The sequence below is a fragment of the Gallus gallus genome, chromosome 10 (assembly GCF_016699485.2).
Source record: "Gallus gallus isolate bGalGal1 chromosome 10, bGalGal1.mat.broiler.GRCg7b, whole genome shotgun sequence".
Classification (NCBI taxonomy): Eukaryota; Metazoa; Chordata; class Aves; order Galliformes; family Phasianidae; genus Gallus; species Gallus gallus.
In genome coordinates this window covers 7,849,437-7,875,053 of record NC_052541.1, presented here as the reverse complement: position 1 = coordinate 7,875,053, position 25,617 = coordinate 7,849,437, and the positions used below count along the sequence as shown (strand labels likewise).

The following is a 25,617-nucleotide window of genomic DNA, read 5'->3' as shown; positions in this document are numbered from 1 at the left end:
AACATCCAGCACAGTTTTGCGCTTTACAACAAGAAGGATCAGAACACAAGCAGGACTGTACAACAAAAGACACATTCCTTCACAACCCTCCATTTGACATAAAAAAGAAAAAAGAAGAAAATCACAAAGAAGAATAGAAGTAGAAAAATAAAGATCAACTACTACAATTCACAGGTTCTTCAAAGAAGAGCCCCCCAAAAGAACAATGAAAATGTGATAATCACTCAGTGAAACACAGAGCAGCCAATTTCAGCACTGTGCAACAAAAACCTCCAACACTGCAAGTTCTAAAGCTGCTCTGCTCTGATCAATTCATTTCACTGCAGATGCCAGCAGAAGGGGAAGACTTCTATTCACCCATCATGTACCTTCAAAAATAAATAAATGCTATTCCTAGCGAAAAATAAACAAGACCCTAAGTAGAATGCAGTGCCCACACTTCACCTCACCCTGCCCAGCTCATCAATCACAGGAAGCACTGCAGAGCGCATCCCAGGACAGCAGTGGGGCCCCACACATTCCTGTGCCGCCCACCACCGCTGCGCCTTCCCTCACATCTAGGAGGAGGCGGAGGAAGAGGTTTCATTTCTTACCGTGGCAAACTGACACCATCCATATATGAATGAATGTAAGCTGATATGGCGGTGCTGGATGTCTTCAGGCTGTCAGAAATGCTACCCGAGAGATATGAGCACTCTGCATTTTTTGCTTATAGTGTTTCAGAATCAGCATCCTAGGACAAAACGCAGAATTCCACTGCAAAAGGTTGGGGAGAGAAGCTGGGAATTCAAGCCCTTTGGCCCCTTCTCCAAATGTCAACACTGCTGCATTCCCGTAGGGAAAGGAAAGATGCCTCCACTCTCAAGGGCCAAACGCCTTCAGCTCATTCCTGTCACCAAATGCCCTCCTACTGCATTACACAGACCAGAGATCTCTCCCAGTGAGTCTTTCTGTGCAGCACAGTAACTAACAGCAAAATTCTGAATGAAGAGCAGCAGATAGAAATACTCCTCATCCACACACACACACAAAAAAAAAGTAACAGAAGGCATTTTCAGTACTGAATATTTACCAAAAAATATTTAAATGCTCTAATTAAATGCTTATCTGCAAAATTTCCAGAGGTGGGGGAAGGGGAGGAATTTATAACTACTGCAATTGTCATGTAAAACAAGTCAGAAGTGTTGCTTCCTGGCAAAATTCATATGTCTGCAATATTGTGGAGATGCCTGTATTTTTCCTGACCTCCATTTCTCTCACTCTCTCACATGTCTGGAAAACAATGTGCAAATTTAATCGGAATGTACCATAAAAACTTTCATATCAAAATCAAAAAGAAGGAAAAAAACAATGAAAGAAAATATCTTTAGAGATATTTTCCTCATAAGGTGACCATTTTAGGCTGTTTGCTACAGTTGATAACTGCTGGTGGGAGGCAATAGCTGGATTTCTGGTTTGCTCAGTCACAGTACAAGCTAGTAGCCATGTTCTACACTAAGTAATACCTCTGGTTATTAGATTACTGATATACTCTAATTCACAGTGCCAACCCATTTTCCATTCCTATGATTTTCAAAGGCTCATTATTTATCTCCAGCTCGAGGCCATGAGTTAAAGCTACCTGGAAGGCACCAAGGTAGTGTAACCTGGAGCACAGAAGCCAGTATCCTCATCTCAGACATCATGCTCCAGGCTGAAACAAACAAGCTCTGAGAAAGGAGACTGATCCCTAGGAAATCAAAGTGCAAACATGAAAAGAGCATCACCAATCTCCCATGAAAGAATATCTACAAGTGGCAACAGAGGCCTATTCAACAGATGTTGTTACACATCCCAGATTTTTGAGGCAGCTACAGAAGCGTGTAACACAGTTAACAGTGTTAAGCACTATTAGATTATCTGAGTTCCTTCATCTCTTGTGCTTTTATGATAGTTTAAGTCACTCATTTATCTCAAGAAATAAAAAATTCTCCCTTTAACCTCAAAAAGAGGGAGAGAAAAGAGTAAACAGACCAAGTCCCACTGTATTTTCTTGTGCATTACACATTTGCACTTCCATCAGCAGAAGTTTAACATCTTGGCCTGAAGCCAATCAGAAATCCCTCATAATGCATTCAGTAAGCCAAATCAAAACAATATAAGTTTATATGAGTGGAGAAAAGAAACTTGAAGGTCATATTTCATCTGCTGCAGCTCATCATGCTCACTCAAACAGATACAGAAGGTTAACTGGCAGGATCTGCTCTTTAATGCCTGTTGTTTCCAGTGGAAGGAGCTGAGCAATAAAACTCTGTTCTCAGTACTTTATGGTGAGCATCAGCCAAAATAATAATAATAACGCTAAGGGAACCTGTCCTAGCTGAAGTGACAGTGAACAGAAGGGGCTGGCAACACATTTTCCTCATGCAACTCAGTTAGTTTTTGGTCACACTTACTATAAAACTGAAAAGATGATTCAAAGTTCTTAAAGCAGAAACATCTTCCTCTGCTTAACAAAAGGGATTCTAAAAATAGCATCAGACAAATGGACAGATGGCACTCTTGTCCATTTGGAGAATGTTGGGTTTGTACAGAAAAATGTGTCTAACAGGTGAAAATAGGACCTGGATACTAGTTAGTAGCCTCAGCTTGACAGCTGCCTGTGCTGTTCACAGGTAAATTATCTATTCATTTAATCCTCTACAATTTATTCTCTTCTCAGTTTTTTTTCATATCTAAACCAAAGGCAACACATTAATCTTATTTTACTTGCTTTAGACTTTTCTGGATTGCTTAGTACCACATATAGGAGAGGTATTAGAAGCATTAATAAGTACATATTGTACACACAAAAACTAAGAGCAATGTTGGTAGAAATTAATGTTCTCAACCCTCTGCCACATCAACTGATCACAAAAATCTATGGATTCATTGGTAAAAAAAAAAAAAAATGAATGGGAGGGAACAAATCACAGGATGGAGGAGGAAGAAAGAAAACACACACACCAGAAAGCCCTAGATACACTGATGGAATTGAAATGATCTGTCCCTCCTCACGAGCACCGCACTGCGCTGATAAACCAAATCTCTCTTTGATTGAAGGCCAAATTAAAACAGAGCAATGCAGGAGCTCTTCTGACCCAAAAGTAATCCACTCAATCATATAATGCATCCCTTTCCTTTTAGTAAAATGAATAGCCCTCCATAGAACCTTTTTCTTCCTTGACAAGTCCTTGACAGAAGAATGTGAATCTGGACAGTTAAATGAATCAATCACCAGCTGCTAGTCTAGGGCCAAGATGGTGAGCTGAGGGGCCTGCCAGAGTTCACTGACCACTGGTCAAAGCAGGACAAAAGCTTCGCCTCTATGAATAGCCTGCTTCTGGGATCCAAAGGTCACTTAGCTGCCTTGGAAACGGTCCCTTTTGGTTATTTAAAGTTCTCAGGCTATTCTGCCACAGATATTATTGTTTCAGGTGGTCACCATCTTTCCTCTTCACAAGTTTGTCAAAGGCCAGGCAACTATTATCTAGGTAAATGCAAGACAACGGCAAACACAGCAACAACTAAATAGTGGGGAAAAGAACAATTAAAATAAGCACAACTAATGCTTAACATCTAGTCATAATTCCAGCTACTGAACATGCCTTTGAAAATCTTCCTTTTTTTCCAAGGAAAGAAGATCAGGCATACAAAGTGCCAGATTCCCAACAGGACGCAGGTACGTAACTTGTGCCAAGAGCACAGTGTTGAGTAATTCACTGCTTTTGAGATCCTTTACATGAATATGTTAAGGGGAGAGAAGGAAAATTAAAAAATATATATTTAAAAAAAAAAAGTCTGTCCTCTAGTCATGAAAGCCACAAACACTGAGCAGTATTTTCAGGACACCCTAATGGCTCCAGGTAAGACCTGTGGCCTAACAAGCACATGGTACTCTGGGCTGCATGCTGGAGCGTCCTGTAAATATTTGAGATGATGAGGGGATTAAATAAATAAATAGACCAGATAAAGGAAGAGGTGAAGCCCACAGGTGTTAATTTCTCTGCAGCACTGCAGTTCACAGTCCTCACCTGGCACCAACCTAAAACCACACACCACAAAAATTGCCTGTCTCATACACAAAGGAAAAAAAACACCACCACAATTTCTCTTCACAATCAGATCGCAGTGAGTGAAAGCTGTCCTGACAAACACCTGAGGGTGTATCATCTCAGCACTCACACAAGTCCTGTCCACACACAAGCTTACACCGTAGTCAAATGCCTAAATCAAACGTGGGTTTTCTTAGGACCGTGTTACCATGTCATCCTAAGTTTACGTTGTGATAAACACTACCAACAGGTTTACAAATCTTGCCACAGCCCTCTCCAGTATCTTCACTAGTGAGCAAACATGGCTAATGGTAATTCTCAGTTTACTGACATGTTTTTTTTTTTTTTTTTAATTAAAGCTACATAGGTGCTCAGGCACCAGACCACACTTTGGTTGGATCATAAAGTTCTGTAAACTTAGTAACTTCTCTTAGGACTTGCAGTAGGGAGCAGGCGCACTGATATCAAAAGGTTTCTTCCTGAAGTCTTTTAGAAAGAGTCTATAGAAAACTCTAGTATATCCATGAACATTTATTTCATTTTTTGCTGTATTACATATACATAAGACAAATGAAGCTAACCCCAGAGCCTTCCCACTGATGTGGCATTCAGTTTATCTGCCTCTTACATGTGTGTATACACACATGATGAAAACTTGCAAACTCACGTGCTTAGAAGCTAGGAAGCTGAAGTAAAAGTTGCTTATGGATCTTGATTTGCTCTGTTTATATACATGCTTTAGAAAACAATCCAACTGCACGATCATACTTCCCCCACTATTCATGGAACCAAATGAATGGTGCTCACGTAACCAGCATCTATTCAGTATTTTGTTTTCCCTCCTCTGTTCAGTGTGTGGCCTCATTCCTTATTTATTGCACTCTACTAAGCACTGCCCTGAAGAGAGTTATTAACTTCCCCACAGCCTTTTCTGCAGCGCTCTGAATTACAGTTCTTCACAAATGTTAATGTACTTACACAATACCTCGAGATGAGGTTCTATTATTATTTTAATTTTACTGTTGGGTACAAACAGTTGGATGGTGGCCCAAAATATTCACTAATTTTAGGTGTCCAGGAGAAGACAGCGATCCTTCAAAAGTACCAACATGTTGCAACCACAGATCCCCCAACTCGTGTCATCTCCAAGAGATCAAAACTCAGAGCCTCACATCAAACACTGAGGGGAAAAACAAACACATCAAACACATGATCACAGGCTTTCTGTGAAAAGTGGGGACAACCTGGCTTGTGTCACATAATACAGAAGCTCCTGGCTGAAGCAATAATACAATTTAAGGCCTTTGGGGCTCCCCAGGCTGTGAGGTGTCCTCCTTTTGTCCTCCTGAGGTGCCTGTGGAAAGTAGAGGACTCCTGGACCCACATTCCAAATTGAGGAATATCAGCTGCTCTAGAAGGTACACTTTGTTCTGCCATTTTCTCTTGAGCCAATTCTTGCCCAACTTGTACCCATGGTCATCTCCAAACTGAGCCAACCGCAGGCTTCACTCTGCAGACTTCTTACTTCTGGTTGCTTCCCACCAGTGCATTTTTCCTCCCCTTCCTGACCTCCAGACACATGAGCCCGCTCACACCTCCACCTCACCCATGCCCCCTCCCGAACTTCCTCTCCAGGTAATTATCCCGTTGTTTTCACTTACTTCAGCTTTCCCTGCCAGCTGGTTTCTCCCAGCAGAGTTAGCTCACACTTTTTCTCCAGTTTTGAATTAATGAGGAGCTAAAGACAAATCCACAGCTGCCTGGGACTGCTCAGTGGGAAAGCCCGTCTCAGCCTTCACAAGGAATATGCTCAGCACAAACAGCATCTCCTGTGTTTCTAGATGATTTTTCCCTCAAAATTTACAGGGCGACCAATTTTTGAGATATATTCATAGTGACAGAAAAAGCTGCTCCCAGACCAGTTCTGCAACAAATCCCATCTCGCTACTCCCTAACCAGACATTGCCGTGCTTTCCTAGCAAAAAGCAAAAATAAATAAAAAGCAGTTTTACTTTAGATTTGACACTGAATGGGAGAAACAGTCCTGCAGAGATCTAATGTGTACAAAACCAACCAAACAAACTAGAAATATCCATCAAAGAGACATATTGCAGTGACATTTCTATCCAAAGGGTTATCACATCAGACACTTGGCAACCACAGCCCTGCAATATAAATATCTGCTAAGTTTAACAGCAGACAGTGCTTAGAATAAGATCATCATTTGTAGAAATCAACACAGCAGAAATGGTTATCACTGGTATTTTTAGCAAGATTTGTTACTTACAAGCATCAACAGGCCTCCATTCTACAATGTTTGGCAGACGGTTTTCCTTCTTTGTGGAAATGATGGAAAGGTATTTCACTTAACACAGACATTTTGACAATTCTAAAGCAGAAATTAAGTTAAAGAAACAGCAGGTCACACCTTCCCTCTGCTGTAGTGCTAGTCTACCAGCTAATTGTTCCTAAAAAATGGTATGACAAACTCTTCCCAGATAGTCACAAATCCCAACTACTTGTGCTGCTTTACCTTCAAGCCAGCTCCAGTACCTGTCAGATCACACAGAACACCAGTTCAAATTCATCACAGCTAACAGCATTAGTTTGATATCTTATCTAGCCCCCCCAAAAGTATTTCTTCTGCCAGGCTACCAGTCAGATGAGCACAACCGTCACCACATTGATAGTATCCCAGTCTACATTTCCAAAACTTCAAAACTAGTGTCAGCGAGTTTATGTTTAAAGCATGATTAATTTTTCTCTTTTGGACCAATTCTCTATATTCCATTGCAGTTTCTTTTTTAACAGCTTCATGATTATGTCATCAGTAGAATCTCATATTCAGTACATGACAAAAATCCCACACACTTCCACTAATGGAAGGAATTAAAGTAAACATCAACACTACCAGCATTTACCTAAATGCAAACCATAGGTTTTGAATGTGTTTCACTCTCCCAACAGGATCTACCTCCCATGTCATCTCTGGTACACAAAGTGTAGTAAGTCTTTGGTACAACTCTAAAAGTAAAGAACTGTTTCTAAGCTGAAGTGCTATTAAATTCTTAATGATAAATGTTAATTATATTCTTAAGATGAACTATTCTCAGTACAATCTGGGACCATAAAACAGCCTAATACACTATCATGCATCTTACAATGAAACCTATTATCAAAATAGATATCTCACCTTTCGCATGGATAATGGCTACCTGCAGTTAATTGATGATATATAAGTACAGTTCTCTTTACTGTGCATATTTTAATTACTTATTTTAAATAAAGTCATGTAATCCCAATAATCCTTTGTGGGGGTGAATCTGTAATGCACTGTGTGGATTTCAGGGATTCACCATCTGAAAGCTTTTATTCTTCCACAGTGAAGGAAAGTTATGACCTTTGACACGTAGCTACGGTGCCAAAGAAACTGCTCATAAATGTGTGTCAGTAGAGAAGCAAAAATCAATAAACTCATTTAATCCACTGAACAATTATGTAGTGGGACACAATATATTTTCAAGAGCCAACTGCTCTGATCTTTCTCTCAAAAGATTAAAATTCTACCTAGTCGATTTGAAGATATCCAGTTTGTTTGGAGGTTTTACAATCTAAACCTTATCTTTAGCCCATTAATGAATATTTTAGCCAATTATGTCACAAATTGCTCGTACATTCATTCCAGTTCTGAAAGATCCCTGATACAGGAACCAGGTAGCACTACAGGAACGCTAGGAGGTGGGCAGACATCTTATTAACAACCACTACCATTACCAGAGACAGCTATACGCAGGAACCAAACACAGGCAGGTGTTAAAAGCACCTATCTTTCACAGGGACTGCTCAAGAGCAGAATGAACAAGATATTGTACATCACTCCAAAGATGATATTGTTCATCAGCAGTTTCAAAAGACCAAGGGAATCACTGCCCTACAACGGATATGAGGGCTGCTCCAAAAATAATGCCTCCTATTTTATTATGTTGGCCTGCAACATCAGAATTGGATGCTGGTGATATGGCAGTAGAGGCTGAATTTTCCCACCAATATTCCATTACATTTCGTTGCTGTGTGACAGATGGCAGCAGAGGGGCAGTCTGACAAAATGGTGTCTGACATGGAAGTGTGGATGAAGCAAAGGGGTGAAATTGAATTCCTCCATGAGGAAAAAATGGCACCTACTGACATTCATCAACACTTGCTGAATGTTGATGGACACCAAACAGTCGATGTGAGCACAGTGAGGTCATGGGTGGTACATTCCAGCAGTGGTGACAGTGACAGTGGGTCACCTCCTCTGGTCTGTTGACAAAGCATTTGGTCATCTACTGTATGTTTTATGTGAATCAGGAATATACAGTATCAGATGAAGATAATGACCATTAAAAACAAGTACTAAATGTCACTTGTTGGAAATGTTATAAAACTCCCAGCCAAGTTACCAAAATTTCCATAGTTTTATCTCTTGCACACTGTATTGATACTTACCTTTTCTAGTATTTAGTATATCCAAGAATTCAAAACACCAGAAAACATAATTATTGCTAGGAATAAGGCTCAAACTCTTAAAAGGAAGAGAAAAAAATAATAAAGTTCACCAACTGGAGGGAACAAGAGCCAAAAAACCTCTACTGTTGAGAAACAAACCCCAAACCCAATTAAGTCTCCACTTATTAAATAATTGAAACATTAATTTTGATAATATATTGGGTGGCGCATCAGAATATAGCCTCTGATGTACCAGTTGCATGAGCCACTGTGCATGGGGCAATGAAGATCTGTATTACATATTTGTATATATGCATTGCATATGTTGTATATAGTTCAGTGACAATAAAATTGAGCTGCCCTCCTAGTAAGACAGGCTGAACTAGCAAAAGGAGTATCAACTTTCAATCTCTACTGAAGATCAGTGATAAATCTGCTTGCAAACTGTGGGCTAACGGGTTGTTTGCATAAATGAGCACTGAAAGGAAGATTAAGGGAAAAAAAAAAAAGAAAAAGGAATGTTCAAATGCTCACTCGTGCTTTTGGGGAAGGCAAAGGGGAAGGTTTCACCCTTATAATTTGGGATACACCATGTACAAAGTTTCTCTCTCCTCAGGCAATACAACAGAGCCATGCCAGAACTCCCATAGAACATTTCCAGTTAACATCAATTTGCCGGATGTCACAGACAAGTTGAATGAACAAAATGATAGATGTCTGACAACGGCTTCATAAAGCCCACGAATTCTCGTTACAAAGAGCATACACAATGCACAGTTCAGCCCGAGGCACACTTTACAGTTATCAGAGGTTTACTAGAATGTAGGTGTAGATAGTGAAATGGTAATTTAACAATTTACCCTAGTTAATCTGCTGATAAATTACCCAAATGATTATTAACACGTTGAAGACTACCAGCAAGAGGAAAGAAAAAATTATTTAGAACTCTCCTGCACGTCCTAGGAGCTTAAGTTCAATTTTAAATCTTCTTTGAAAACGTTACGGCTTATTTGATAACTTCCAGTTGTAACAAAACATAGCATAAAGAACAGTATCACCTAACACTGAGTCCTTTTTACTGTATATTGTAAAGGCTATCAAAACAGCTCTTTCTTAATCACAACTATTATCTGATTTTAAAATGACAGCCAGACCACTTGAGACAAGATATTATACTTCTGTCCAATCATTTTTACCTCATCTAAATTTGGGGTCAAAACTGACCTCAAAGTATCTTATGACACTTCCCTCCTCTGCCACAGCTGTGAAAATAAGCTGCACTGGAAAAGAGTACCTCCTTCCAGCCACCAGACAGAAATAAGGAGGAGGGGGGGTTACCAGAAGCAGTTTTGCAAGTCCAAAACAATATCACAGCATATATGTGACATTCAATTTATAAAGAAAGACCAAAAAAAAAAAAAAAAAGAAAAGAAAAGAAAAGAAAAGAAAGAAAAAAGGAAAAGAAAAAGACTATATGGACCAAAACCAGCCTGTGCTTGACAGGAGAGCTAGAATAGGGTGGGAACACTGAAAAGGACACAAACGTAGGGAAGATTTTTGAACATTAGAACAGAAGAATAAACAAATGAAGAGCTTTTCTATTTGATACTTTCTCCCCTCCAAGTTATCTTCAGGTGCACAGGAAGTGAGTGCTTCACCATGCAACTCAAAAGAATTGGCTGATAGATTTGTAATGATTTTGGTGTGAGAAAGGGTGGCTGACCATCACCATTCCACATGAGAAATTAATGCTGCAAGGGTTGAGGGGATATAGAAGAGCAAGTTATTTTTCCAATCCTATTCCCTCGTTTTTTCTTTAACCTGGCAAGACTAAATGAATATAAAAACTCAAAACTTCAGCCAGATGATTCAGAGAGAGATCTGGAGTAATGCAAGCCTTCAGAAGTAAGCAATGTGCATCTATCAGGATGTCTATAGATCAGCTATTACATGTGTGCAAAGATTACATTGATCAATTAAGAATCTGGCATTTTTTCTTTTATAATTCTATCAAATATGCCAAGGATACCAAAAGGACACGTGGGGTTTGCACAAGAAAAGTTCTGACCTAAAGAAATCAGAACACAGAATGTAATTAATCAACATAGACAAGAATCGGATATGAAGACGCTACCAAAAAAAGGTAAATAAATAAAAAATCAGACATTGCAGAGCTGCCACTGTTCACTGAATCTCCTTGAGTTTCTTACATTCAGGCATCAATATATAGAGATGCACATCTCTACAAACTGCAAAGATTTAGTTTAACTGCCCCCTAGCTATCTCTTAAAGAAAACCAGATTACACTTGTAGTTAACTTGTGTATTCCTCCTCAACCTGGGGATTTCAAAATCATATTCTGATACTAGTGAACTAGGCAAGTTTTACTGCTTTGCACTCAGTACACCACTCAGCACAGCCTGTAACTAGAGATAAACTCTTCTCTAAAATACTGCATCAACCCCATGATTCAGAAAGGCATGCCAATCCAGGGCAGAACTGTAAACATACACAGAATGGAATCTGCCACTCACTCTAACATCTACTTAAGCACAGGCTTGGCAAAGACAATTCCTGTCTGAATTCAGATTTAATGAACAGCAACATTTTAAGATACAACCCATCTTACCATCCATCCCATTATATTGGCTACTATGAAAATAAAAAGCCTTCTGAAGATTCTATAGATGAGAAAATATCCAAGACCCTCTTCTGTAGTTATATTTGCGCCTTTTGCAACAGATTTCATTCCTAATTCAGAAACAACAAACATTTTATTTCTCACTGCCCAGGAGAATTTCAATAGGGCTCTAAAAGCAGTCATCACTTTCAAACTCAGTTCTTGTCAGACATAATTTGCTAAGTAGTATTCCAGCACTGAAAAAAAAAAAAATGATAAAATACAAGTCAAAGGGCAACTATAAAGTCTTGTGAGGAAAAGTTGTGATGATCATTATCATCTACAGAAGTGACTGCTCTTTTTTTTTTTTCTCTTTTTTAATAGTTACTTAACTGAGCAGATGACCTACCTGTATTTTATTCTGCAGCAATGTCTCTTAAAAATAACCATACCTTACCATCTTCTGAGCTATCCAAATGCAGGACTTCCACATGTGCAGATTATTAATCAGTTTAGCACATTCCTTTGCAAAAGAGTACTCTTACCTCCACCACTTACTCCCTGGATTTTCAATTCTCCAAGGATTTTGTTTGTTTGTTTTTGTGTGTTGTGTTTTTATTTTTAATTTTACTTTATTTTTGTATAAAGCCATTCCTATGTTTATGCTACACAAGGTCAAATTACATGACTCAGTTGTTTCACGTACACACGCATTAGTTTAAACCAATGTCCAGATTCAGAGACAGGAAGAAACAACCCACGTGAAAACACTGAAGTTGTGTTTGTTTTCTAATACTATTTCTCAAGATCACCTGACAAATTTTCATCAGAATTAACTCCCTACAACGACAGAGATTTGGGATATGAATAGCATCCCTGTACCCTCATGCTCTTTTTCTATATTAACAACCTTAGTCAAGGACAGGGCTTTCCAGAAGGAGCAGGGCTATGACAGAGTGCATCCCATGTTCCACACCACATCCTTATCTCGAAATTAGAGAGAAATTGAATTGAAGTCTGGACTATTCAGCAGGTAAGAAATTGGTTGGATGTTTGCAACCAGAGAGTTGTTGCCAATGGCTCTATGTCCAGGTGGGGGCTAGTTATGAGAGGTTTCCCCCCAGGGTCCATATTGGGACTGGTGCTCTTCAGCATCTTTATCAGAGACATAGTGAGATGACCTCAGCAAGTTTGCTGATGACACCAAGCTGAGTGGTGCAGTTGACACAATAGAAGGAAGGGATGCCATACAGAGGGATCTAGACACTCTCAAAAAGTGGGCACAAGAGAACATAATGAGGAGTTGCACTTGATCAGGGCAATCCCAGATATAAATACAGACTGACAGAACAACTCATTCAGAGCAGCCCTGCATAGAAGGACTTGGGGGTCCTGATGGATGAAAATCTGGATACAATCCAGCAGCGTGCACTTGCAACCTGGAAGGCCAACTGTATCCTGGGCTGCATCAAAAGACAACTGTCCAGCAGGGAAAGGGAAGTGATTGTCACCCACAACTCTGCCCTTGTGAGGCCCCATCTGGAGTAAAGCATCCAAGCCTGGGGCTCCCAGCACAGGAAGGATGCAGAGTTGCTGGAATGGGTCCAGAGGAGGGCCATGGAGATGACCAGAGGACTGGAGCACCTGTCCCGTGAAGAAAGGTTGAGGGGATGGGGCTTGTTTAGCTTGGAGAAGAGAAGTCTCCAAGGAGACCTTACTGTGGCCTTGCAGTACTTGAAGGGAGCTTACAAGCAAGAGGGGGAATGACTTTTTACATGGTCTGATAGGGACAGGACAAGGGGGCAATGGCTTCAAACTAAAAGAGGGGAGAATTAAGTTAGATGTTAGGAAGAAATTCTTTACTTAGAGGGTGGTGAAGCACTGGAACAGGCTGCTCAGAGAAGATATGGGTGCCCCATCCCCATCAAGGTCAGGTTGGATGGGATTCTGGGCAGCCTGATCTAGTGGCTGGCAACTCTGTTCATGGCAGGTGGGTTGGAATTAGATGATCTCTAAGGTCTCCTTCATCCTAAGCCATCCTATGTTTCTGTAAGCCCCATCAGCATCCATTCCCATGACTCCTGTAAACTCCACTTACCAAGGTTTCTACCTATTTTTTACTTCTATAATAAGCATTCTTGTTGGTTCTCAGTTTTGCTGCCAACTTCTCAATCAGTATATCACTCATTCAGCTTATTTCATATTCCAGAATTCTTTCCTCAAAACACTATTTATGAGCAGAAACAACTCTATAAGACCATTTTCAAACAATATATAGGAATATGTGTGTACTAATTAGTCAGAAGAGGAAATAAGTTTATACAACCGTAAACCCAAGAACTAAGGCTCCCAAAGACTGAATTGTTCCACTCCTTGCCAAGTTTCTCCCTCCCCAGTATTTAAGTCACTCATCCCTTGTAATCCTCCCAGAAATGGTAAAATATCCCATTACTTTGTTACTTTTGCCTCAAATTAATGACTAAATACTAGCAACAGTTTTGGATATAAAGCTTTTTATCAGCACTCTTATAACTTTCATAACATGTTCATTCTCACTATTTCATTTCTCATGTTACATTCTAGTGTTCTGATACAATGAAATGCCAGAAGTGAACATAACTTCTGCAGCAGCTTAACTACTAAGAACTGTACTGAGCTTTCTTATCAGACAAATTCTAACAGGAGTTTTAAAAGCTGTTTAGTGTAACAGTGGCACAGCCAAAGAAATTGCACCTTGTTGTTTGAGGGGTTATGGTAACGAGAAGAATCTAAGTGAGCTTCCCAAGCACAAATCAGACCTATGTGCACCAGGACTCAGGTGGGAATGATACCTAGATAGCTCTTTCCGTTGACTGCAGATGCACTGATGTATCAGAAAGCTCCCCTCAGAAGCCCAACAAAGACAAGCAATTGAGAAATGAGTGTTTTGGAACAGGGCCTTGACATGATGATTATATTATCCAGAAGTCACTTCGGTTTTTGTTGGATTGTTTTTTTGTTGTTGTTGTTGTTTGCCTTTGCAAATGTTCACATCAATAAAACAAAGATTTCCCTTCCCCAGGAAGACCAAATTCTGTTTCACTGAAAAAATTAACCAGAATTACTGTTAAGAGTTATGAGACATCAAGTAAATATATATGTATCTCTCTCTCTATATATATATATCTGTCTGGTACTACTTATTTACATTTTCCGGTAATACATAAGGAAAGTCATCTCCCTCCAAATCTTTTTACACACAGAGAAAACAACGCAGAAGAGAAGGTTGTAACTTCATTACACAAACCACAGCCAAACCAAGGTTTCATAACCATCTCTTCTCTATGTCTGCTGTATCTCCATCTGCAAAGAAGTAACAATTTTATCTACACACACACAAAAAAAATGTTTTACTACAGATGTAGTAAGACTATCCAATGGATTTCTAACTGCCCAGCACAGACAATTTAGTTCGATTTTTTTCTCCTCTAATTCAATTGTTGAGACAATCAACTTAGAAATGTAGGCTGCTTAAAATGCTGCTGCTTAAAAGCTAAGTAGAGGTTGACCCTCGTAACTAATGTTGACCATACAACCCACACTTGCTCAACAAAATGCGGAGATTTGACATTGTTGATTACTTTTTCACTTAGGTGGTGATTACCAGTTATAAAGACTGGAAGTAATCAATCCCAATTTAACAGCTGGGCCTATTGATGGAACAGAAAAAAAAACCCACAATGCAAAACTAAACAAAAGATAATGTTCTCAATTTTGGATGTAAGATGTAGAAGAATATGAAATTATGAGGAAAACACTCAAAAACAAAACACAAATTTGTCCAACAATGGGAATGACCGTATTTCTGTAGGAAAATGCTTAGTAACTTATAAATTCTTCCTCTAAGATTCTCTTTTGTCATTGTCTTGAGTTGTTCTGCACACCATCAATAGCCACAGCTGTTAAATTGTGAAGACGTGACAACAAGTCTCTAGGCAAACAACTGCTCAGAGTGAGATCCTTTTCTTGAGGATAATCAGAGCTGGCTGACAAAAGGGGGCCTTACTGAATGCCCTTTCAACAATTTCTACACCAAGAAATGCACAGTGAGAGGGAGGGGGAAGAAAGGGGTGTTAGGGAAGAGCACCACATTGCAAGAACAGAACAGCATCTTTTGCTGCAGTAGAAAAGAAGAATTAGAAATAAATCTCAATACTTCACTACACGCATCACACGTAGAACTTGTACCAGGTAAGAATCACACCTCTAGTCATAGCTCTGAGCAACTTCTGGCATGGTACCATGTTTCCCTTTAACATTTCTCATACAGGAGAAGGTTTTACTAGCTACAGAGCCCACCACCAGTAAGATTGAACACTCATTTAAAAATCAAGTTGGTAAAAACTTTAGATATTATAAAGTGAAACAGATAAAAGCCAGTAAAAAACAAAAACAAAACCATAAAAGCTCTGGTAGCTATGGTCATATTAGCTCAGAAGAAAAGCAAGGGCATAAAATGGCTCAATTTGGCATTGTGTTTGACAAATTTGAAGCTGAAGTGTTGAGAAATCCCTTGAAAAGCCCACTTCTCTAGTGACGTGGTAATGGAAACAAACATTTTGCATACGTGTGAAGTAGAGATTCATATTTCTTTTGTCTGGCAATGATAGAGAAGCCCATGCTTTAGTCTGAGGAAGAGCTTTAAGAAGTGCAGACCAGTTACTGCTGGAAGAATGGGTAAAGAAAGGGGAAAGGTAAGCAGTGGGTATGTCTTAAAGGAAGTTGACAATTTCTTCTGTAAATTTGTATAAGAAGCTCAGCTCAAAAGATGTTCGAGAGAGTTCTGCAAGAAAATTCTAAAAGGAAGAGTGTTAAAAAGAAAAACATTTGTCTTTTTTTTTTTTATATATATTTCTTCAGTGTATCTGAATTAAGGAACAAAAATCTAACTCCTCTTCTTCACTGTCAACAATCAGCATTCCAACTGAGACATTAAACATCTTCCTCCTGCCTTAAATACTGGAATTAAACACACTAAGGAACAGCCACATTCACCCTCAGCTTAGGAAACAAGGTTCTCTTCCCAGGACACTCAAATCAACTAATCAAAACAACTGCAATAAGGCAGCACTTGTAAAAACCAAAACCAAGAGCTTCCTCAAACTGCCTGTAACCATGCTAGTCCTACAGCATTAGGACTTGCTATCTCTTTCAATACGAGGCCATTCGCTACACCAGCCATTTGCCACTTCATTCCACCTCAGTGAAAAAACACTCGTGCCCTTCTGCCCCCAGCCCTCACTGCAGAACTTTCTCTCTCCACTACAATTGAACATCGTTAAACATACCTGTGAGCTGCACAAAAATTTGGAGGATACATCAAATGACACAAAGTAAAGTTTATATTGTGTTAGACCAGAGCTATTAACCCCCTTACTTAAGGTAAGACACTGAATTAACTTTAAAAACTTAACAGCAGAAAGTCTGTTATCATTTCTGCACATTCTACAAAGGCCACAGTTTGATGAACACTTATTTCTGCGGCTATCTAATTTTCAACAGCCCTTCTGTGTCTCCATCAAGCCTTTCCACCTCCACGTGACTCCTCTCAGTTACACCAGTACAACCAGTGCAAGTGGCTCCATGACAAACCACACCAGGGAACTCATCTGGGTTAAAAACCATCTTTTATTTTAATTTTATTATTTTAACCCTCACCAGTTCCCTGTCCTGCTAGCCACACATGTAGCTGTGCCCACACAAGGAAGGGCACAATGCAGAAGAGGGAACAAGCAGCTGGAACAAGCATGGTTTACTGCTAAGAAAGCATGATTGCCACAGTAGAGGATAAGGCTCAGTGGGAGGCACTCTTAAGTAATCAAATATTTAAAAGCAGAGCAAGAGATGTAGGATATAAAAACATAAACATTGCCAATTATTGACACTGCAATGGGACCAGAAGTCACATCGCTGCCCCAGCAGGTAAGCAAAAGCACAAACTCTCCACAAAGAAGTCTGCTACGTGCACCAGGACAAATATTTCACAAACTGTAAAATAATCTAGGAATACTCCTTGCAGCTGTATATATTCCATCCATCCAAGACTCCAATTCCCACTTGTTGTGAAAAGGAAATAAACAATAAGCATCCTGTTCAGCCTCTACTCAAAGCCTGTGTTACTGACTTCAAAACACGATTCCTCCTTCCCCATTTTTAGTTTGCATTATCTTATTGGATGTCTGTATTTTAGAAAGTCTTCTTCAACCGAGGTTGAACTTTTATTCATAATTTACAATGCAGAAATACAGAAATCTCACTTTATTTTTAGCTCATTCAAAGTTGTACTGAAAGTGCTTGGGCTTTCTCCACGTTCTACATTCCTTTTATATTCCAGCCAGAGAGAGCTCTCCCAGTCGCTGTGGCTGCAATAAGATGAATTTTGAGCAAGTCATTTACTCTTCACTGTTAGCATTTCACCCCCACATGGAGCCTCACAAAGAGCTACACAGGAACCTCCCTCTCTCCCCCCGTGTCAATCAGCCGGCTTTGGAAGCAACTACAAGCACGTACTGAAACGAATATTTATTTTTACCTAAGCGATACCTCAGCTCCACAGCTTCCTTCAAAAGAGTAGGGGGATCTTACCGAAAAAAAAAAAAAAAAAAGCCCTAAATTAGTCAAATTCTTTTGTGCATGGATGAACAACAGGAAAGCAAAGCCTTGGGGCCTCTGGGGAGGAACCCTGTCCCTGCAGACCTACTCTGATGTGCTCAGGAGATAAGGCTCCATAGTGACACTTAAGGAAAGGCCTGCTCACATTTGAATTTCTGCATTCCTCAAGAACAATTCATGGCAATCACTAACTTTGCAGAGGAGCTACATGAAAGCACTGGCCAATGAATGAGGGTCATCTGCTCTTTATCACAAGGGTAAACCTCATCCTGGCCAGTTTCTAACCTTTTAACCCTGTGAATTCTTAATTTGCACATGAATAATGGAATTCTTGCCAAGAGTGCAACCTTCAGCTTCCAGTTCCTAACTTTAGAAACCAAGACCTGGTCTCCTTGTGTGTTCAAATCTTAAACTCTTGGGCAGATTAAAGTTATTGGTTTCCAAATGCAACACTAAACTTTACAATTCTGAAGCAAAAGATAAGCTTACTGGCAAAAGCTCTGACCAGGCAGAGTAAAAGAACATCCTCGCACCCTGCTGCTACCAGAGACTAAAGACAGCATTTGCTTTTTTCCTCCGAAGAAAGAATGCCCATTTAATGCCTATTCTCCACCTGTTTAATATGTACGGTTCCTTCCATACCCTGACCACGAGGTAATTTGCTTTTGCAGCAACTGAGAACTGCCTCTGAACACATTTACAAGCCTAAAAAATCCCCTACAGGACTTCAAATTTCATTCGCTGAAGACCTCTGCAAAGTACAGCCAAGACACGACAGCCAGCAGAACTACTGTAAAAATGAGATATAAAACTAATTTTGCACGTGCTTTCTAGACTTCAATGATACCAATGGTAATTATACCAATTACTACCTTATTTGTAGTTGACAGGAAAGATACGACATTCTGAAATAGAGCAGACTGGAATATGACCAAAAGGAACAAACTTCTGCATAGGATAATTTCACGTTTGGTCACTAGTTAACCACTTCATCTTTAAGTCAACAACACCTACTGGGATCATTATGGATCCACTATCTCTTCACATTTTCTCCACCAGCCATAAGCATTCAAAGAAAAACAGGAAACCTTTTGACACAGTCTGAAAGGAAAGGAAAAAAAAGATGCTACAGGAGTATTACTGTGACACACTAATACATGCAACGCTCCATACTGCTCCAGAAGTTCTCTGATATCAAGAACACAGCACTTAACCTACAACATCTCAGATCTAAAGTGATGCTAGTTTTTCCTCAGTCTCACATGCAGAACCCATCACCTACTGCTTTGCATTATACTTACAAAACATGAGATTCCTGGCCTCTTAAGAACAGCTTTCTTCAGCCTTTTTATTAATGGTGCTGACTCTCTGAAAGCTAATGACATGAATGTAAACACCAACAACATCAATACTTGATTTTTCACCATTTAATCAAAAGTATCCAAGAACCACAGTGTCTGTTAATCCTGTATGTGAATAAGATACCATGATATTGAAAGTAATAAATACCCACTTTTTAAAAATTCACAGTTCACAGCCTCTTGTAGCATGAGAAAACTCGTAACTCACTTGGAGCCACCTGCTTCCAGGCTGGTTTTCAACTGCCCAAAGCTCTGGCTCACTGAAGAAGGTATTTCACACCTTCCTGTGATACCTTAATGTTAGCTTTTGTAATCCATTCAGAAGTACAGAAGAAAAAAAATACAGATGTTAAGAAAAGCCTGAATGTTAACGTATCATGTACCAACTGTATTAACTAGTTTCAGATTGAATTTGATAAAACTTGTAATTTACAAGTAACGTCTAGTTTCCACAAAGGTATCAGTACCACAGTTTAGTGCAACTTGCCACTAAGAACAGGGTTGAAGAGGTCAAAGGAAGCCTTTTCCTATTAGATTAAGTTCATCAGTTAAGTCCTATTAGTGAGGGAACATGAGAAGACTACATAAACTGTGTACTCTCTGTTACACTTTCTTTGAAATAACTCCAGCCTACTGGCAAAGCTCTGCGCTGTCATGGGAAAGGCATGGCATTCAGTTTGCAGCCCACATCTCTTGCTCAATACATTAAAAGATGGTAGGAAAATGGAGGCCAACACACACTCAGGATCGAACTGTTAGGGCTATAAAAGCACTTACACGCAACTATTCCTCTCACCATTCATCCAGTGTAAGGGCCTGGAGTGCCCTACAGTCACGACTCTTACTTCCCTAACGGCACCACGTAACAGGCCCTTATCATTGGTCCCAGAGGACCCTGCAGTATCTCCAAACGGGACAGTACCTGTGTCTGCTTGGCTGAACATATGCATCACTGAATCACAGAATCGTTAATGTTGGAAAAGACCTCCAAGATCGTCCAGTCCAACTGTGCACCTACCAATAACGTCTGCTAAACCATATCCCTAAGTACTACATCTCCATGGCTCCTGAACACCTCCAGGGACAGTGACTCCATCACCTCCCTGGGCAGCCCATGCCAATACCAGATCACACTTTTGGAGGAGTTTTTCCTAATATCCAGCCTGAACCTCCTCTAGTGCAACTTGAGGCTATTCCCTCTCATCTTATCTAATGGAACAGCAAGGACTTGGTAATTCAGTCTTCATGGAGGCCTTGAAAATCGTTCAGCTCCCTCTCACCTCAAAGACAGGCAACTCTATTATCGTTCTGCTTTGGCCCCAAGATATCCCAAGATTGCTGAGCACAACATCAAGCTATTAGACAAGGAAAAGGAAAAAGATTAGAGATTAAACCCTGGAAAAGCTTCACGAATGGCACTTGAGAAACAAGACTGAGAACTTTCCTAGAAGGGTGCCCGCACGCCAGCAAAGCTCTGCATTGCAGCTTGCACACACGCAAGGCACCAAATCCATGAGGTCCCACGTGTGGCTGTGCCTCCCTGCCCACGCCAGGGACTGAACAGGGCCATGACAAGTTTTGCTCATAATATTTACACATTTAAAAAGAAACAAACCTTCTGCAGGACTCATCTTTCCAAGCATGCACACATCAAAGCAGTAAGTTGCTTAGCACTGTTGAGGAGCTTTAGCCACAAACTCGGGAGCAGGTTAACAAACAAGAGCTGGCACTTACTTGCTAGCGTAAGGTGACTTTTTTGACTGAGAATGGCTCCGTACTTGTTCAGAGCCAAGCACTGGTAAAATCCTTCATCAGACTGCTCTCCTTTCCTTCCTTCCACCTCACTGATGTACAAAGAGCCATTGGATAAGGTGTAGATCCTTTCATTTTCAGACACTTTGCCTCCATTTTTCAGCCACGTGATAGTTATAGGAGCTTCCCCACGGGCCTGGCAGTCTAACACCACCGCATCCTTCCTGGAGGCAGTCACATCTTGAGGCTCTCTCACAAAAAACAGCTCGCTAAAGCACCACACTCCTGAGGAGAGAGAAAGATGCCGGCTGTAAGGACGGAAGCGCTGGTACCGAGCTCTGGTGAGCTGGGAGCACGAGGTGCAACTTACTACTAAGGACTGCAAGGAGTTTGGGCCCCCGCAGCTGCACCCCACAACCCTCGGGGAAATCGGTGCTATGGGCTTTGGGTCGCGTAAAGCCGTCGGGCTCTGAACTGCCCCGACAGCTCAACGCGCCCACAGCCGCGCTCAGCGCTCACCGCGCGGGATTCACCACACAGCCCCGCCGCGCCCTATCGCAGGGGCTGCCGCGCAGGTGTCAGCTTCGTTTTGCCGGTACAGCTTCGGGCAGCGAGCTCGCTAATTTTACAAGCCTGTCAAATGAGCTGGAGCGGGGCGAGTCGTAAAAGGTTAATTTTACAAGAACTCCTTAGCGGAACCCTCTCGTGCTGACCGCCGGCCCCCCCGAGGACCTCCCGCCCGCGGCCCCTCACGCACCCCCGGGGCCGCGAGCGCGTGGCCGCTTACGGCCGCCGGCCCCGCGGCCCACGAGCGCCTCCTGCCGGCGGGGCGCCGCCCGCCGCTCCGCTCCGCACTGCACCGCCCGCCCCGTCGCGGCGCGGCGCGAACAAAGCGGGGCCGCGCTCGCGCCCTGCCTCGCGCTCCGTCTCCCTGCCGCTCCCGGTGCCGCGCGGGCGCCGATGTCGGATAAATAAAACCACGTGCGGCCGCGCGGAGCGGAGCGGACAATGCGGCGGCGGCGGGCGCGTGCGGACTCACCTGGCATCGGGAGGAGCAGCGCCCCGAGCAGCGCCCGGAGCAGCGCCATGCAGCGGGACGCGGCTGGCATGCCCCGCCGGCCGCCGCGAGAGAGCGGTCAGCGGCCGAGGGGAGGAGACAGGGGGCGGACGGAGCGGCCCCGGCGCGCCCGTCCCGGCCCTACTCTCCGCATCCCGTCTCCATTGGCCTTCGGGGAGGAGAGGGGCGAGGGGCAGGGCCGGGCGGCCGGGGGGAGGGCCGGGCTGGACGGGGCGGGCTGCGGCGGACAATGCCCCCGGGGCGGGGAAGGCTTTGCCGGGAGGGGGGCAGGAGCCGACCCGCGCACGAGGGGCGGTGGAAGGGGGGGGGGGACCTGGCGCCATCTGGGCCGCTTCCAGCGACCCCCGCCCCGCCGGGCCCCGCGGGCGGCGCTCTGCTGCTCTCGGGCCGCGCCGTGCGGCGATCCCCCTCGAGCCACCCCACCCGGAGTCCTCCGAAGCCGGGCCGAGAGCGGGGACCGTCGTCATTTGCAAGCGGGCCGGGCGCGCGTGCGGCTCCTGCGGTGCCCGGTGCAGGTGCAGTGCCGCCCGGTTCGGCAGAGCGGGCACGCGGCCCGGGAGCCCCAGCCCGGGCTGATCGCAGCCACCCGACGGCCGTCAGCAAACCAAACGCTGCCGGTAGCGTTTAAGCTCTCAGCTTCACCCGTGATCTTACCCCACGCTGGCAGCTGATTTGGAAATGGGGGCTCTAAGCTCTTTTTTTGTCTGTTCGGAGTTATCGTTTCTAAAGTTACCCCGTAGGGAAGGCATCTTCTTACTCAGCAGATTTGCTCCCTGTTTGCATTCATTGTGAGAGCTGCTGACGGCAGGGACGGCCGGTTTGTACTGCTGTTTGTACTGCTTTGTGTTCCTGCCAGCGCTGCAAAGCTCCCGGGAGCCGGCAGCCAAACCCTGTCCTGCTGCTGCATCATCACCGGGGCACGGCCTCAGCTCCTGACTCTGCTAAAAGCCGCCAACGGAACGGCAGGGCTGTACAAACACGGTGCGAGCCATAGCTCACCTCCATCCCCTTTCTTACTCGTCAAAAGTACCCGAGCAGACGGTTTCAGTTCCTCTGATCTTAGCATGAGTTTTCAGGAAAGTTAATGAGGAAAGACGGGTTTTGCATGCAAATCACAGCTACCCAAGAGGGGTCGGGGCAGTTTCACACTCACTTCGCACAGCAGAATGGCACATCCATCATTTTGGTGTCCAAATAGGAGCAGATACAGCATCAGGACCCACTCAGCCCGGTCCTTTGAAAGTTCCTCCGTGTGTTACTTTATCCACTCCCAGGAAAGCATGAACTAGAAAAAAAAATAATAAAACTCATTTATTGGAGCTCAAAAATAACCTAAGTTGCTTACGAACAAAGTTCAGTGGTGCCTGTGGTGAGCTCATACCTGTCTGCAGCCCGTTCCATTACTTGTACTTTCTCCTACTCAACTTGAATTCAAGATTTGCTGGAAAACAAACACACCGATGGGGAAGTTTGAGGTCTGCAGGTCCACAGTCGCCCTCCCAGCATCTGCAGGGCACCTCACTCTGCTGCTGCACCGCTGCTGTGCTCAGCACTGCACTGGGTTCAGGGAGAGCAAAAAACACTGGGGTAAGTAGGTAAGAAAGGGTTTAAGTTGCAGTCACAGCAACAAAAACATTCAGTGTATTTTTATCCGTAATTTCCCCTTCTGCCAATGTCTTAAATTAGGCATCTATGTGGGATTCACCTCACGATTGGAGGTGTTTCCTCAGAAGTAGATGAGCACTACGCACAGCACGATGCCCCAGGAGTGCACTGCACCTCACAGCACAGTTGGAGTGAGGAACTGTGCAAAACTACGGGGGTGTCAAATGGAACACTTCCAACTAACACTAATAAAACATGAAAATGGAATTTAAGATTTTTTTGCAATTCTTCTCACTCCATTTGAATAAAAGATATTAAGAACATTCCATAGCCAAGGCATTTAAGGTTGCATAAAAGAAAACAAATAGAAACAGTGTCTTTGAGACAGTCCGATGAAGGCCCGGGAGAAACGTTTATGCTGTGATACAAAAGCGCAGTCATTTTCAGTGCATAACTACCAAATATTTATCAGCGGGCTTCGTTTTCCGTATGGATTTCCCATTACAGCAGATGTAATCTGAGACGCGGTTCTGATCTGTTCCGAGGTGATGTATTGCTTCCAGCGATCACCCCTGCACGTCCTTCCCCAGCAGCAGAGCAGTGCCCCCAGGCAGGGGGTCAGGGCCCCGTGGAAGACTTTTAGGCCAGGCCTGGGGGCACCGCTCGCACCGGGGCTGAGTGGGACCCTCCAGCAGATACCGATCTGAAGGGAATACAAAGAAATAGAGTGCCATGGGCACTTAGCATCATAGTTTGAGGCAAAAGAATCACTGCAGCACAGTTCTCCCAGCTCAGAGCATGGTCCCACTCTGTTGTGGAGGGACACCTCGGCCCAGCCGCCAGCTCTTGTCAGGGCAGGCAGTGGTCGCAGTGGGCAATGGGGCAAATATGCTTTCTGGAAGGGAGCAGAGGGAGAGCCCCACTCATGGTGGTTCGCATTCACTGCTCTGCCTGTGCTCTCTGCCGTGTCCTGCTGCTGCGCTGACACTGCTTTGCTGCCTCCCTGGACTGTGCTGTGCCAGCAGGAGGTTCATGAGATCAAATGCAGCATTTGTTTTAAGTGGATCAGCGAAGAATAGTGCGTCCCTTCAGAGCGCTCGTTGTGCCCGTGTCTGGGCAGCTGCAAGCAACACCAATATTTCCATTTTCATATTTCTCTTGAGCAAACCAGATAAATTCCATACTAGAATAAAGCAATGCTGTAACCAGATCAGCACAAACTCTCCCTCCCTCATTTGTCAGATGTTTTTATCTTAGCACATTTTCCAGTAATTAATTGCCTTAAAGATGGTGCAGACTTGAGATAACATATCTAAATTCATATTTCGCCACTGGCTGATAAACCCACTGAGCCACAGTTTAAAGGCACTGCCAGCCATAACTTTGTCAAATGCCCCACGTTAGTAAGTATGGAGCCAATAAACATAATTATCTCCTTGGCTAACAGCCTCGCAGAATTGTTATCTTGAGAAAGGCACAATGACAGTCCGGAGGGTAGGAGATAATGCCAGCCAACACAAACAAATCCATGCCTGCTTTGCTCCAGGGCAGCAGTTTTTCTCCTTTCATCATGCAGAATTTTTCACTTGTCTCAATCTTTATTTTTGGCATATGAGAAATTTTGAAAAACTTTCCTAATTCTGTGGTTCTTTCCAAGTCCATATATGCTCTCCCTCCGATTTTTGAGTCTGTGAGATGCACACATCTTTCAAAGCAATAATACCTTGCAGTAATTCAGCAGTGACCTCCTCAATACTTCCAGACCTGGGCCAGTAGTAAGAGATCTCTTTAAAGTGCTCCCAGCAGTTGGAATAACAGTGTGCAGCTTGTGGATAACCTGACTTACCTTATGCTGCACTTCACCCTCAGCCTCAGCCCTGAGGAGCACAGTTTATGTATTTCCTGAAAAGAAAGATTTTAAAAATCAGACTGACGTGAATCAATCCAGCTCAAGTCTTTGTTCCAGTGCTCTGTGCATGGGGCTGCTGA

The 25,617-nt window shown here is 42.8% G+C and overlaps 1 protein-coding gene across 3 annotated transcripts in view; it reads right to left on the bottom strand.

The window, feature by feature from the left end:
* The window catches only part of PRTG (protogenin), a 100,251-nt gene that overhangs the window by 64,340 nt on the left and 10,294 nt on the right, over positions 1–25,617 (bottom strand). The window contains exons 7-10 of one of the 3 annotated variants that reach the window (XM_040706297.2): positions 24,087–25,530; positions 23,405–23,580; positions 23,177–23,308; positions 20,928–21,230 (exon numbers count right to left, since the gene is read on the bottom strand). In XM_040706297.2, coding sequence (XP_040562231.1) covers positions 20,928–21,230; positions 23,177–23,198 — 325 coding nt within the window. In that variant the 5' untranslated portion in view covers positions 23,199–23,308; positions 23,405–23,580; positions 24,087–25,530. Of the gene's footprint in view, positions 1–20,927; positions 21,231–21,984; positions 22,087–23,176; positions 23,309–23,404; positions 24,050–24,086; positions 25,531–25,617 lie in introns of those variants that run through there. The other 2 variants (XM_025153830.3, NM_001030548.6) reach the window with 2 other exon arrangements.